At 29.4% G+C, this 15938-nt stretch overlaps 1 protein-coding gene across 2 annotated transcripts in view; it reads left to right on the top strand.

Moving 5' to 3' along the window:
* Ecr (ecdysone receptor) overlaps positions 1-15938 on the top strand; it is a 60069-nt gene that overhangs the window by 10877 nt on the left and 33254 nt on the right. Inside the window, exon 1 of one of the 2 annotated variants that reach the window (XM_018521836.1) lies at positions 12933-13463. The exons of the other annotated variant lie outside the window; for it this stretch is intronic. Within the exon in view, the coding sequence (XP_018377338.1) occupies positions 13166-13463 (298 nt within the window). The 5' untranslated portion in view covers positions 12933-13165. Of the gene's footprint in view, positions 1-12932; positions 13464-15938 lie in introns of those variants that run through there. 2 annotated transcript variants of the gene reach the window in all.

The raw sequence follows: 15938 nt of genomic DNA, 5'->3' as shown, positions 1-15938 counted from the left end.
TCTATTAACCTTCTGTTTTCATTTCATATATACATTTTTTTTACCCAACGCGCTTGTTGGAATGAGTAGGAGCATATTGGAGCGACGTGAACAAATCTTTAGTGATCGATGGAAAATTTTCTTAATTATTCACGTCTGACAAAAAACAATTATCTTTTAGAACTTCTTTTTAAAAAATACCGCCCTCCTAAACTCACCGCCCCTAGGCACAAAATCTGTTTTTTATTGCTTAAGGCTCCTGAGTAGTCGCGGCGGCCATGTTGGAATCGTGACGTCAAAAGCGAGGAATGACACGTTAATTTATGCTGCAAGCCATTTGTAAATAAAGACAATTTGGATAAATCTAAATGACGAGATTGCTTTAAAATACCTGTAAAAATGGGCAGAAACTTTCCTTTTTTCCCTTAATAGTCAGTAAATGGTCGTAAAAGGCAGGTAAAGTGAGCCTAATTTCGGGCAGAAATACACGGTTCGAACAGCTGTTGAAATGAATAAGATATACGCTTTTACATATAAAATTCCAGAATAACGATAGTTTCTGCCCATTTTTAGGACTTTTATAAGTACGAGATATGTCACATTTTCATAATTAAGCAAATAATAACGAAATAGCATGCGGCACAAATTTCGTCGTCAAAACGTCACTTTTCCACGCCTATAAGTTCAGCCATTTATCGTGGCGTTGTGACACACACACACACAAACATGAGTCCATGTACATGTGCTCGTTTTCGGCGCGCCGAGAGCACATGTACATGGGCTCGTGCTTGTGTGTGTGGCTACCGATTTCGCCACATTTCGCCAGGCCGCCGACTGATTTTGAATCGCATACTGACTACTCAGGAGCCTTAATACACGATTTTATGTACATATATTACGATTATAATATAGGTAAATAAAATGATTTACGAAAATTAGTGTACTTTTACTTCCTAATTTTTAACATTATATATTTTTGTACTAAGCCTTAAACTAAATTTAAAAAAATAAAATATATTTGAAAAATTGAAAGTGTAATGTTTTAATTCATTTATTTCTATGAAATTTAGTTTTCAGATATATTTTTAATTGCTTATGACTATATACCAGTATACATTATGTAAAAGAAACATTAACTTAAAGTTAACTAAAGAATTAACAGTTCAAAGGAAGCATATTTTATGAGGAACACTGTACACACACGTAAAACAGAGTAAAACTCTATAATTTAAATTCCGATTATGGTATATTAGTTAAAACAAAAGATTATAAGAATCAAGTAAAACACATTATAAATTAATTATATTGTTCAACAATCAAAAAATGCACAAGAATGAAGCATTTCTAATAATTTTTGAGCTAATACGATTTTCCGCTTACCAATTATTGTCCTAAATGTAATAATTTTGAGAAATTTGTCGTTAAAATTGGAAAAGGGGCTATTTTAGTGTATTTGGTATACCTATTACAACCACTATAATATGTGACATGTTTTATTACAATCGAAGTTAAATGTTATTAGAATTTCATATTTTAAAAGGAATTTGTTGTGTTATCAATTATGATTAAAAAAATAATTGTGCGACTAATAGAGACTATTGCGTTAAAGTTACGACTTACATATGCTATTAAGAATTTATCAAATATTTTTAAAATTATGTTATTTTTACTTGAAGATTTCTTAGTGAATACTAATCTTATGTCAAAGGTAATACACTCACCCGCAAAAAAAGCAGTACACTGAAAAATTAGGAAAAATTTATCAAATTTCAAATGATCATAACTTGGTAAATAATGAAGATAAAAATATGTTTAAAAATGTAAAATGAAGTTTAAAGTGTCCATTTTAAGAATATTTGAATGATATTTATACTGAGCCATTATTATCAAAATGTCATGACAAAGTGAGAAGATGAAAAGTTGATAATCGAAGGTCCGTGATTGTCATGATGCATGGCGTAAATCAGGTATGGCAGCCTAATGGGACAAAATGCACGTAAAAGTATGGAACTTTATCTTTAAAATGTTTTTTTACGGACTTCGATACGATCATTTTTCACTGAGTTATTCCAAATTTAAGGTACTGTTGTCATTAGCTCAAAAGTTATGGTTGTAATTCATCTCAATATGAACTGTAGAGTTTGACGGATCGGAATTGAACCTCATTCGTATCGAATTCCGTAAAAAAGCATTTTAAAGATAAAATTCTTACTTTCATATGTATTTTGTCCCATTAGGCTATCATATCTGATTTACTCCATGCATCATGACAATCACGGACCTTCAACTTTTCATCTTCTCACTTTGTCATCTGATATTTTGGTAATAACGGCCCAGTATAAATCTCATTCAAATATTCTTAAAGTGGACATTTCAAGCTTCATTTTGCATTTTTAAACATATTTTTATCTTCATTATTCACCAAGTTATGATCATTGAAATTTGGTAAATTTTTCCTAATTTTTCAGTGTACCGTTTTTTTTTTGCAGATGAATTTATATTAGAAATGATGGAATCAATATAATAAATATATCATAATAAATGTTCGAATTTTTAAAATAATTTATGTATAGGAGCTTTTTTATACAATTTAAATTGAATTTATTAACTTTGACGTCAGATTAGTATTTAGCGTTCTGGAAAGATCTTAATTTTAAAAAACATTTAATGGATTCCTAATAGCATATATGTATGTCGTAATTTTGATGCGATAGAATGTATATTATAGTATAGTTATAAATATTTTTTTTAATCGTCATCGATACAACAAATTTCTTTTAAGGACTACAAGTTCTAAAACATACTTATTTGATTACAATAAAATTTCTCCAATATATATCGTTGTTATGATGTGCAAGTATACATATACTAAAATTGTTTTCTTTCAATATTTTAATCTAATTTTTCAAAATTATGACATAAATAATTTAATAAAATAATATTTAATTTAATGAAATAATATTCAATACCCAAAAAACAGAAAACAATTATTTTCATTTTTATGCTTGAAAAAAATTGTTGAGCAATGTCATTGTACTCTTGAATAGATAAAAATATTTAAACAGTTTTGTCGCATTCTTATATTACATATTGGAAATTTCGGATGCAGTATTTCTGAAATGCTGGTTAATATGGCACAGTTTGTCCAGGCTTGCCTGGGTATAGCGAGGGTTGCCCTCCTTTCTCTGACCATGACCCACCCCGATAGTTCCCAGCTAAATAGTAGCTCTCAGCCCCGTTTTAATACCCCTCATATTCGTAACTCTATCCCGACATGTGCAATGCGTTCTTGCGTCCATCATATGCGCCTGTGCATATGTAAAATATCTCGTATTCACTCGTTAATTTAATATAGTATGTAACAAGTAAATGAGGTCATGTAGTAAATTATTTTTACCCGCAGATCGCTAGGAAGTTTTTTTTATTAGACATTTTGCTTTTTTAGATATCATCTTGTATGTGATTGATTATTGGATCCAAGCAAGCCTCGGTAAAATAACTGATACAACTTATTTAAAATAAAAAATATAAAATAAGTTTCAGGAACTTATTTAAAATATAAAATTGTACGAATCGGTAAAATAACTGATACGACTTATTTGAAATAGAAATATAAAACAGGTTTCGAGAACTTATTTAAAATATTAAATAAGAAATAGGTCACAAGAAATTATTTAAAATATAAAGTAAGAAATAGGACTTGAAAATGCATATTTTTTATTTAAAATATAGAATAATTTTTATTTAAAATAAGAAAAATAACTTGTCTTTTATTTTAAATAAGTTTTCAAAGGCGATTTCTTATTTCAAATAATAAATTGATTTCTAAAATTTACTTAAAATATAAAATAAGAAATATGTACTTTAAATAAACATTTCAAACAGTGAATATAAAATATTTTAATGATTTTTTGTTTATTTGAATATATGAATATACATTTATAAGTATAACGTATCAGTTTTTTTATAACTATAGCCTATAATTAATATTTAATAGTATTAACCATTCGCTAACCACAGGTGGAAAATTGAAACATGGATCATATACCCCACACATGTTATACTTGATCATAAATAGACTATAATTTAACTACTTACCGTCACTTTTACTGACGGATTGATAACATAACTGATACAATTTATTTAAAGTAAAAAACATTAAATAAGTTTATTTAAAATATTAAATAAGAAATAGGTCAGAAGAAGTTGTTTAAAATAATAAATAATAAATAACGTTTACATTTTCTTAAAATGAAGTTTTTTAAAAAAATATTTTCTCTGTACGAATACTTTTTGCACTCACTGTACATATTTCTTATTTTATATTTTAAGTAAGTTTTCGAAATCAATTTCTTATTTAAAATAAGAAATCGCCTTTGAAAACTTATTTAAAATAAAAGACAAGTTATTTTTCTTATTTTAAATAAAAATATTCTATATTTTAATTAAATAAATGCATTTTCCGGTCCTATTTCTTATTTTATATTTTAAATAATTTGTTTTGTGTTCCTATTTCTTATTTTATATTTTAAATTATTTGTTTTGTGGCCTATTTCTTATTTAATATTTTAAATAAGTTCTCGGAACCTATTTTATATTTTTTATTTCAAATAAAAAATATCGTATCAGTTACTTTACCGACTCGTACGATTTTATATTTTCAATAAGTTTCTGAAATTTATTTTATATTTTTTATTTTAAATAAATTGTATCAGTTATTTTACCGAGCTCTGGACTTTCATAATTAGTCATGTTAATTTCATACTACGTTCATGTAACTCCATTTTTTCTCTAATACTCTTTTGAACTATAATGTAAAAAGAAGTAATAAATAGAACTAATTAAAAAATTTATTATATTATACTATTGCGGTGAAAGTTTTTTTACTACTCAGAATTTACTACAAGCACATGAGCGCGCAGATTTATTCAGGCATAAAGCACACTGCGATACAAGGCGCGCATTGACAGTGAAAGTTCCAAAAACGAATCCACTTCGGTTCAGCAAATCGTTGCTATTGGTGCCACTAGCTCTCTCTTGTGTCTGCCGTTCCACTCTCAAGCGACTCCACACGACACGATCCGCCACTGGCCTCAGGCCTCAGTCGAAGGTGAACCGTCGGAGTTGTAACTTGGACGCTCGTCCTTTCGTTGCGGCTTTCAATTTTGACATTGAATGTTAATGATTTTCGGATAATCGATATGCGTATAATAGTGCGAAAAATCGCATGGAAGTGTTTGTGTATCGATGTGATCGTTTGGTGAGCGTTTGTGCATCGTTGAAGGTATATAGATTCAATGAGTTAACAATGTGAAACGTATAGCTCGAGTTTCAACAATCCAAAAATCATACATATCCAAGAATTAATTAATCTGAATGATCTTAAAGTCTATCGTACCTATCGCATTTAATGACTAACTAATCGTTTTGTGGGCTAAATTTTACAACGAAAGACAATAATAATATAAAATGGCGATACGTCGTTCGCGTGCGCGCGCGCGCGCGCGCGCTCTCTCTCTCTCTCACGACGAGTCGTGTCGTCGTGATGCATTGATGGCGTCGGAGCCATTCTTCTGTGCGTGTCTGCCGAGAGAACACGTGCATGTGTTAAACGTGTTACACCCCCACTAGTGGATACTCACTGCAACGCGATGATGCAGCAGCAGCTGCTTCGCTTAGGATCTTCAGGCTGAGCTGAATATCTTAGGAAAAAATGAACATTCAATTTATTATCTACATTTTTTCCTCTTCTTCGTTTTAATTCGCGTTTCTGTTCTAATTGGCACGTAGTTACATAAGAGAGAATTTCGAAAATTTATAATTTACATTATCTCTGTTCCAACTCTTAATTTTTCTGTTTTATCAATCTGTATGTTATATTTTTTAATATCTATTATTTGAAATTCTCTTCATTTCATATAACTCTTTATTTTGTAAGAAAATATAGTAAAACAAAAACACACACACAGTGAAAAAATAACAAAATAAAGAAATGATAAAAGTGAACATAGAATAGTAGATTTGAATATACATTTTTAAACCGTTTTCTCGAAATACTATTAAAAATAAAAATAGGAAATAAAATATACAACAATCACACAATTACATTTATTATTTATGCTTCTATTTGTTATATAAAAGTGTTTTGTTACAAATGTGTTTTAATAGTACACATTAGGTAATTATAACTCTTCTTTTATGTACGTATGCATGCATATGTGTGCTTATGCGTGTATATGTGTGTAAAGAATTTATTCGTTTTGTGTCATAATAATTAATCATAATAATCAACTTATGTTTATAATAAACAAGATGTGGTACAAATAAAAAAAAATAAAGAAAACAAATAAAATATATACTTATAGGTAATGTTTATGCAAAGATATATTATAACAAGAAATGCATAATAAAGAGAAAAATGGAATTGAAATTATAGGAGAGAGAAAGCTGTAGCAATCATAAATACAAAAATGGAGCCAAGAAAGATATTGATCTTGATATATATATATATTTATTTTTTTTTATATTGTATATTATACAATTTTCAAGAAAAATAACATCATATTTACTTCTGCTGTTACATCATGTCTAAAATTATGCTGCGTTACTCCAAAATATATTCTTTTATATAAATTTTCTCTATTTTTTTAGTATATTTACTAAACAAGCTACATGAAGTATCTCACATTTTAAATTTTAAATGCATTTATGTCGGAAAGTCGTTGGAGTGAAGAAATATGTTTTTCTTTATTAATTAAAAGAATTCGAAGGGAATCAGAATATAGGCGAATATATAAAAGAAAGTTAAGAGAAAGTTTATGACAAAGTCATTTTAAGATGGTATATATTTTTTTAATGTTACATATTGTATCATTTAATTTTCTTTATACATAGGGGAGAGTTACTAAATGTGGGTCACCTAAATCATATCCCATTAATATTTTACATTATTACTTAATATGAGCAACATTTACTAACAAAAGTATGAGATAAATGAGAAATAAATAATAAAGACAAAGATTTAACAAGTTATATCTTGTTTTGTGCGCGCTAACTCTACAAAAAATAATCAAGTATAAGTGATGTTAAGTTTTGACTAATTTATGTAATATAATAATACGTTTATACAGTTGTATTCTGAATTTGTATACTTCCATAAAAGAAGCTTTATTGTAGATTATTTTGCATATATTTATTGTATATATATTTGCAATTATTATAAAGATTAAGTTGGTATTTTTTATAAAATCTATGAAGTTTCTTAAATCGTACTAACGCAAGATAAGACTGATAATAAAACTAATTGATATGAATAATTTACAAAAATAAATTTAATCTAGTTTTATTTTGTCGTCCTTTTTCTTATTGTTTTATTATTATTTATTAATTATTAAATACTTAATCTTTTTTTGATAAATTAATAAAATTAGGTATTAGTTAATAAGTCCTTTTGTTAATCTCTTATATTTTATTTAATTATTTTCGTTCAAATTTGCTACTTTCGAAAGAGATACTATTGCGTTTTGTTCTTTATAACCGTTTTAGGAGTGATTTTCGACAATTCGAAAAACGATCTTTTTTGCTTCGATGTTGAATGACTCGATAAAAAAAAATCGTATAGAGATTAATAAAAAAGCAAATTAAAGGTAAAGATTCACTTTTTCGAAAGCTGTAAACCGCATTTGTGTGCAATTTTTAATTCGTGCCGTAAAGTTTCGCAAATTTCGTAAAAAATTTTGAGACTTGATGCATTTTCATTTATGTTTGTGTAACTTTATAAAATATTAGTAAGACCATTCTCTAAAATACCGATCTAAAAAGTAGAAATTTCAAGCTGTAAAATGCTTTCCTAAACATCTCGATATGATGATTTTTTACGAAGTTATTGTATCTTAAAATTTGTCTATTTTTGTAGGGAGAAACAGGTGAGCCTTTATAATTTTGTTGAAAAATGTACAACTAAATGATAAAAATGTACCAAATTGAGTCAAAATATACAAAAAATTTTGGTTTATCTCTTTCGTTGACTGTTTTTTTGCAATGTACAATGAAGTGTCAATATAGTTAAAAATGTGTCATATTTGATACAATTACCAAGTACCAAGTATGGCAACACTTCTCATAATCTATCAGCAGATCCTATTCGGTTTCTGCTGCAAAACTGCTAACATAGAATGTCAATTCACGTGCTGTCGTCAGAACGGAAGCAAAATGCGACATCAGTTGAAGTAGTCTGTTAACATTCTCTGATTAAATCTTCTGCCAGCCTGACATTCTACTAACATTTTGTGCTTACGGAACAATTTCTGTTTATTTGTTGCCTTTCTGGCATTAGAAATCATATAGCAGATTCTGCTTAAACTCTATTTCTGCAGGTTTGGCTACCTGGGTTTGTTCCATTTCTTCTTCTTAACCGCTTTTCGATTTTTTCATCTACTCAGGCGGATGATAGTATCACGACTTATTATTATAGTTGATCCAACAAATCCAGTAATTGTTCCGTTTCACTACAGAATACTACAATAACACGCATGACACAAAACAATTTAAACAATACGTGTTCATTTTCGCCTTTACCCCCCTCGTGTCTCGCGCCGACTTGCACAATAACAGAACCTGCTAAGGTACGCTAAGGTTAACATTAAGAAGAATTCTGGTAATGTTGTGTATATTTAATAATCTAGTGAATGTAATTAGAAGTTTTGTGGATCCAACAGGAAAATATTAAATAAATTTTTGTAGTATAATCTATCAACCGTTCTACTTGTAAAATCTCAAGTCTTGTTATAATAACTAGAAATTCTGTTTGGTTTAACAAAAATTTATATAAACATACATGTCTTGTTGATACAAACAAGCTATTTTCCTCATTGCAATGACTGGAAAATTTGATCGACTCTTTTCTGTTAATTACTTTGACTAAACAAATTGTGATTATGTATTATATTAACTGGTCATTAAGCATAATGTCCAATTAATTGAATTTCCCGTAATATATATACATATACGTATAGATACTATTTTAAATATATATATATTGAAAATATTTTCAAATGATTTGATAATGATACATTGAATATATTAACATATCTTATGTGCATGTTTTTTAAAACTTTTACATGTTTTTTTAGAAAAATTTGTATAATAATTATGATATTAATTTGTTGAGAAATTAATCGTTATATACATACACTAAGGCTGGTATCTATAGTCAGTCCTTATATTGAAGATCGTCTTAAGTAGTCTTGAGAGATTATAAACCAATCACAGGGTGGTGTTTATAGTCAATTCTTATATTTATGATTGTCTTAAGTACAATTTTAAGATGTCATGAACCAAACAAAGAGCCGTATTAGCATCTTAAGACATTACTTAAGACATCATAAAATAGAACGGACTATGAATACCGCTCATAGAACCGTATTAGCGTCTTAAAACATTACTTAAGATCTTGCAATAAGAATGGATGGACTATGAACCGGCCTAAATAAAAAATGTTCTTCCGTAAATTTCAGTGTATGTTATTTCGAATTATCACTGACAGTTAAGCAGAGGTAGAATATGTAGAGTGTTTGCCGGTTTTAAGTAATAGTATAATGGAACTCAGTTAATTTTAATGCTAAATGAATATGATTAATTTTAATGATAAATATATAGGGAAGAGTGGGGTTATAGTCGGATCTATTTGCAGTTTTTGCGCTCTATAAGGTGTAAATAAAGTTCGATCGTAAAACCGAAGGTGCCGTTGGAAAGATCATTTAATTCTCTTTTTGCTTGAGACTATTTTGACGTATCTCTCACTTGTATTGAATTATAATGGAAAATGTAAAAACGCTTTTTCCGGTCCGATTTGGAACTGTTGTGGTTCCAAATCGGATACTCCTATTATTATGGACTTTTAGATAGAGTTTTTAAATATTTTAATGTATTTTTATTAGTATTGAATAAAAACAAGTAATTTGACAAAGATAAAAATTTTATTCAGAAAAAAATTACTGACAGTTTATATTTTTTTATTAAAATTGAAATCAATAAAACTCAATTAATCTGAATTTGATAACTCATGATATTTTACCGATTTAATTCCTTGGACCAGATCTGGTCGGCTGATCACTAGTACTACAGCCAGGCTTGTAAGTTATCTACTGTACTGTAGGTTCAATTTGAACACTCAAAAAGAGGTCCGATTTGAACATGGGTCCTTTCGAACTTTGGAACAAATTTTACAATAAACTGCAAAAATGATCACAAAAAATTTTTTAATTCTACACTCTTTAATTATCTTAAATCAATTATCTTTCAAATTTTTAATTTTTTAAATCAGCTGGGATTAGCAGAAACCTAGCTGAAAATCAGACGAAATGTGCAACTAAATCCCAGTACTGTTTTAAATAATGATTTACAAGATATAATTTTCTTTTTTAAAAAAATTTTCGCACAATGGTTGAAAATATATATTGCGTTTATTCTATGAATGTTATGATAGAGAACTGTCAAACTGCTGTCACATGTTCGGTGTCTTATGAGGACTTTACATTATAAATAGCAGGCAAATCTGCTTAATCGTATTCATTTAAATTAAAAAGGTCCTATTTGGAACACGGAGGGTCCGATTTAGGTCTCTCCCATAAATTTTAAGATTTTCAAACTAATATTCTGTGCATTAAAAAGTATATAATTATTTTTACTTACAAGTTTTAATTAAAAACCTATAAGAAACTCCTAAGAAAATTAATAAATATTTCAAATCTAATAAATTTATTACGTATTTCTTTATTTTTTTTTAATTTTACCAAGCACACTCAATCTCTAATAAAATATTAATCTGTTTACATATTTCTTCTGAAATCATGTCTTTATCATTTTTTAAATAAAATTTCTGAACGAAGCGGAATTGATTATAATATACAGATATACAAATCTATGTACAAATGTATACAGATTTTTATATCTTTCGATTTTTACAGTCTTTACGTCTTTATGTCTTTTGTTTAGAAAGTTTGAAAGATTTTTAACTTGATTCTTGGATGTTAGATTTTTGAATTCTTTTGTTTGTTATTTGCTATACGCTTTCTATTTTCTGTTTGTTTAGTCAACTACATACACGTATAACACACGTATTTATATATGTATATATATATATATATACACACACACACATATATATGTTTTGTTTTAGCTGAGATACCTTATGTATATGTACATACATACATACATACACACATACATATTGGGATGGTCCATCTTTTTTAACTTTCGAATTTTTTTCGCGGTATCCTTTAGAATGGTCTCAATCCACATAAAAAAACAATTCCAGTCAAATTTCAACTCAATTGCAACGGGTACCCGTGCCAACAGCTTAAACATTTGAGTTCCCTTATATTACACTATCTGCATTAACTTTAAAGTCAACTTACAGTATTTTCCACAAAAATCGGTCTAGAGGACTTTTTTTTAACATGTGTGTTTTGCTTTTATGCATCGTTTGAGATCTTATACGTTTGATTTAAACAATTAGATGAATTGTTAATGATTAAAAAATGAAAATAAATAGTTTAACTCCGATATATACGCCGCTGGATAGTCTTTCTTTTCTGTCATTTGATTTTTCTTTATAGGGCACTACCTAAACTTGTTTCAACGTATACAATATAGATAAACATAGATAAAGAATTAGTAAATATTTTAATACATAATTAGTATTCATTAATTTAATTAAATTGGATAGGTTTAGAGTGTGTTGCAAGAAGACATTCTCCCAAGAGACGTAAAGAAAAATGTCTACAAAATTTCTTGCAAGGCAAATGCTGTGACGCATCGAATGTGGGGCAGACTGGAAGGAAACTGAAAAATAACAAATTTGTAATGTCGGAAGATGCAAAAAGTTATATTGGAAATAAATAGTTAAAAAATATAGGAAGTTTACACATTTTTTTATCTCCCCCAGTTGATTATCATTGTTAAAGTCACAACAAAGATTTTTTATTAAGATTACAAGAAAAAAGTACTAAAATTCGAAAAAAATCATATTGTAAATATTATCTGATTTTTTTTTACATAATATGATTTCTCTGATTATTCTGTATATAAAAGTATTAAGGTATGGGTATCGAAAAATCAAATAGTTTTGAGTTACTTTACATATATAGTACAATATTTTATATATTGACATGCAAAATTAAATACCTCATAAATTATTTATTTTTTAACTGTTCCTTAATATTTCTTTATATAGAATAATGATATGAATTAGTCGATGTAAACACGTAGTTGCTTATTAAAAACAATATTTTGCGATATTGCATTATGCAATTACATATTTTCTTTAAGTAACTATGTATTTTCTTTGCACCAAGTGATGTATCTTATACTGTGCATGAAAGTATCAGATATGATTATAAAAATCAATAAATAATTTATGAGATATTTAATTTTTTATGTCAATGTGTGTATGCCAGAATAAAAAAACTCAAACATTATTAATATTAGTTATCTTAATACTTTTATATTTAAAATAATTATAGGATAATAACTTAGAACAATTATAATTATATATATTTATCATGTAAAAACGGCAATTTCATTAAAAAAAACGGAGGTGACCCTAAAAAATCGATTTTTTTGAAAATTAATTTTGTCATTATTTATCTTCCTTTACCATACAATTTTTGTTTTAAATATTTTGTCCTATATCTGGGTTTAGTTTTCGATATATTTCAGTGTTTTAGGTGGACCATTCTGTGTGCGCACACACGTGCACGCACGCAAGCACGCGCGCGCGCGCGCACACACACACACACACACACACACACACACACACACACAATACGTATAAATTTGCTTAACTTATTCTTACCCTTACGAGAAATGGAATACAAAAATGCATCACATGTGGAAAGAAAAATGGATGTAAGATCGACTTCCAGTGTTGATCTCGGTTCTTTTCTTCTCAGAATATTGCATAAAAAATTGTGTTTTTGTGCTTTCATCAATTAATGAAGGACATGAAGAAAAAATCTTCATTGACATTTCATGTACAATCGATCATATTTATCTATGATTACTTTATGATTCTCACGTGGATTATCGAAGACGATTCTTGATTGTGGGTGTGGTCATAAAAACAGTGACAATACAAAAATATTGTATCTAGAGAAAAAGTTAAAAAGTGGTGGTGAATGGTGAAATGCTGCAGACAATGCCACGGATACCTGTCGCGGGAATACGGAGAAGGTGGAGCAACAAGTATATTGAAAATCTTCAAGAATCTAGTCCAGAAGTGTCGAGTAGCGATACATTCTCATCAAGCTTTCAAGCAGATTCGGGCGCGTCAGTGCGTGAAGAAGATCTTCAACTTTGGGATTTGGATCTTCATCGAGGACTTAAAACAGAATCTAAAACTGATCATTACAGCACCATTACCACCAGCGCTGCAGAATTAGTTAATAACGATCATCCAGCTTCACCTTTCTCTGCCGTTCAAGGTAAATGCAGTCAAAGACGAAATATTATGAAATTCTACAATAATGGGCATAATTATTACTAGTTTTATGAAATTATAAGCACGATTTTCAAATTTTGAGTCTTAAATATTTACATCATAAATTTTAATATTTAGAATTTTTTAATATTACTAAAAAGTGATATTTTTACTTGACTTCTATTCTAAAAAATGTTACTGGAGACTTTTGGGGTAATTTTGCACGTCAGAAAATAATTTTATGTCATTCTTTTGAAATATAAATGGAAAAGAAACATGGGACTGATTGGTTTTTAGGTAAATTTTACACTTGTTTGAAGAACTTATATACGTTATAAATAACGTACGTATGTTATGTACTTTTATTTCGTCTTTTTTCAATTAAAGATTTAATAACATGTTATTAAAATATAGAATTTTGATTAAAATGCAGTTCATATGAATCTGATTCTTCGGGGTCATTTTACAATTTTTATGGAGTCTGAAATCAACTTGTGACTCAAACAATTTACCACTTTTATAGAAACCGTAAAACTACAATTAAATAACCTGTGTATACAGGGTGTTTCAGAAATAGGATAGGAACCGCATTGAGGGCGTAGAATGGGTCAAGGGGAACAAAAAAATTTGATACCATTTTGAGATATTCGCTGTAGTTTTCGAATTAAAAAAGGAAACGTATAAGCCAATGTGCGGTGAAGCCGCACCGCACGAATTCGTAGCACGACCCATCGCGCCTCACTCAACAGTGGCGGCGGCGGCGCGCTAATTGAACAACGGCGAATGATTGTCCAACATATTTTCGGCATGTACAAACTTATAGGTGTTCTAGATAAATGTTTGTCGTCATTTAGACGTTTTATGAAGTATTTAAACCAAAAACATGTACAGATCTCTGTCATGTAATGACTTTCCTGTAAAACGTAGTGTTCCCAAACTTATGGAGGTTATTGTATATACATATACATTTGTTTTAATCATAAAAGTTATAGTTGCTTTAATCGACGCCTGAGTTGTAGGAGGTGCTATATCGAAAAAAACATGAAGAAAGGTTTATGTCAAGAAATGAATGAAAAGTGGTCTATTTCGCGTGAGGCGTGAAGACCAGTGTATGTTGGAACATAACATATACTAAGTACGGTTTATATCAAGAAAGTGAGAAGAACGATTCAAGTCGCAGTTTGCATTATCCTAGAGCAACAAAAACAACAAAATCTGGTGTACTTGTTTTTTTAATACCGCACATCTATACAGGGTGTTTGGAAATTAGTGATAAGTCTTTCGCACAGGGGCAGAATGGACTAAGCTGAGAAGAAAAGTCTTCTACCATTTTACAATTGTCGCAATAGTTAACGAGTTTATTAACTTATGAAAATAGCCAAATTCACCCAGCCCACCGCCAAATGCAAGCGCGCAACAGGATAGTACCCGCCCCGCGCGGCGAGGCGCGCGTCCGCCGTCGCTAGGTACGTTGTTTATAAGTGGCAATTACCGTCGCTAGATATGGGAGAGGTTTATTTGGACATGTTACAATTAGACACGTTGCAAATGGACATGTTATATTGGACACGTTAATTCTGATCACATATCACTTGGATACGTTAATATAGGACAAAGACATAGAGAATGGACTGCGCGATCCGTGTGTCAAAATGGTCGATAGAAATGAGAGAGAGGGATCGTGGCAGTCATTTCTATCTCTTTCCATTCAATGGTGTAATGGGAGAGAGAATGAGAGGGAGATTGGCCGTCTCCCACGGTCCCTCTCTCTCATTATTGTCAACCACATTTGATACATTACTTAGATATGGACCGCGCAGTCCATTCTCTGTCTTTGATGTAGGACCCTAGGTTAAGTTAGAATTAGGATTAGGGTTAGTCCAATACTTACGTGTCCAAGTGATACGTGTCCAATATTAACGTGTCCAAATGATATGTGTCCAATATTAACGTGTCCATGTGATACGTGTCCAATATTAACGTGTCCAATAGAAACGTGTGGACAGAGTCCACGTTATATTTCACGTTACTTGCATGTTGTCATATGACAAAGTCTTTCCGTAGCAATAAACAAGTTAGAAATCGCAATTTATTTGCATAATATTGTTCATGCAACATTATTAAAAGCGTTTGTGTAATATAAGCATTAACAAACTTACTTTTAGTTTTTAAGAATACTTTTTAGAAAAAGCTGCCGAATCTCCTGACGCAACGAAAAGAAATAAATGTTTATTGTGATAAAACGTTGTGTCGAACTGAGCTCATTGCTTGTTATGACACGTTTGTTAGCAATTGCAAGAACTTTCAATGATTGTTTCTAGATTGCAATGCTTCGTTTAGAAAATAAGCCATTACATATTAGTAGCCTATTCCACATTCCCTATTTTTACATTATATGTATATTTTTTTGTATTGAAACTTTAGATATCATTAATTTTAATTTTTCTCGAATTTTAATCGTTTATTTTTTTATTTTAAG

The sequence above is a fragment of the Trachymyrmex cornetzi genome, unplaced genomic scaffold (assembly GCF_001594075.2).
Source record: "Trachymyrmex cornetzi isolate Tcor2-1 unplaced genomic scaffold, Tcor1.1 scaffold124, whole genome shotgun sequence".
Lineage (NCBI taxonomy): Eukaryota > Metazoa > Arthropoda > Insecta > Hymenoptera > Formicidae > Trachymyrmex > Trachymyrmex cornetzi.
The sequence above is the reverse complement of the archived record's forward strand: the minus strand, read 5'-3'. Positions and strand labels throughout refer to the sequence as shown.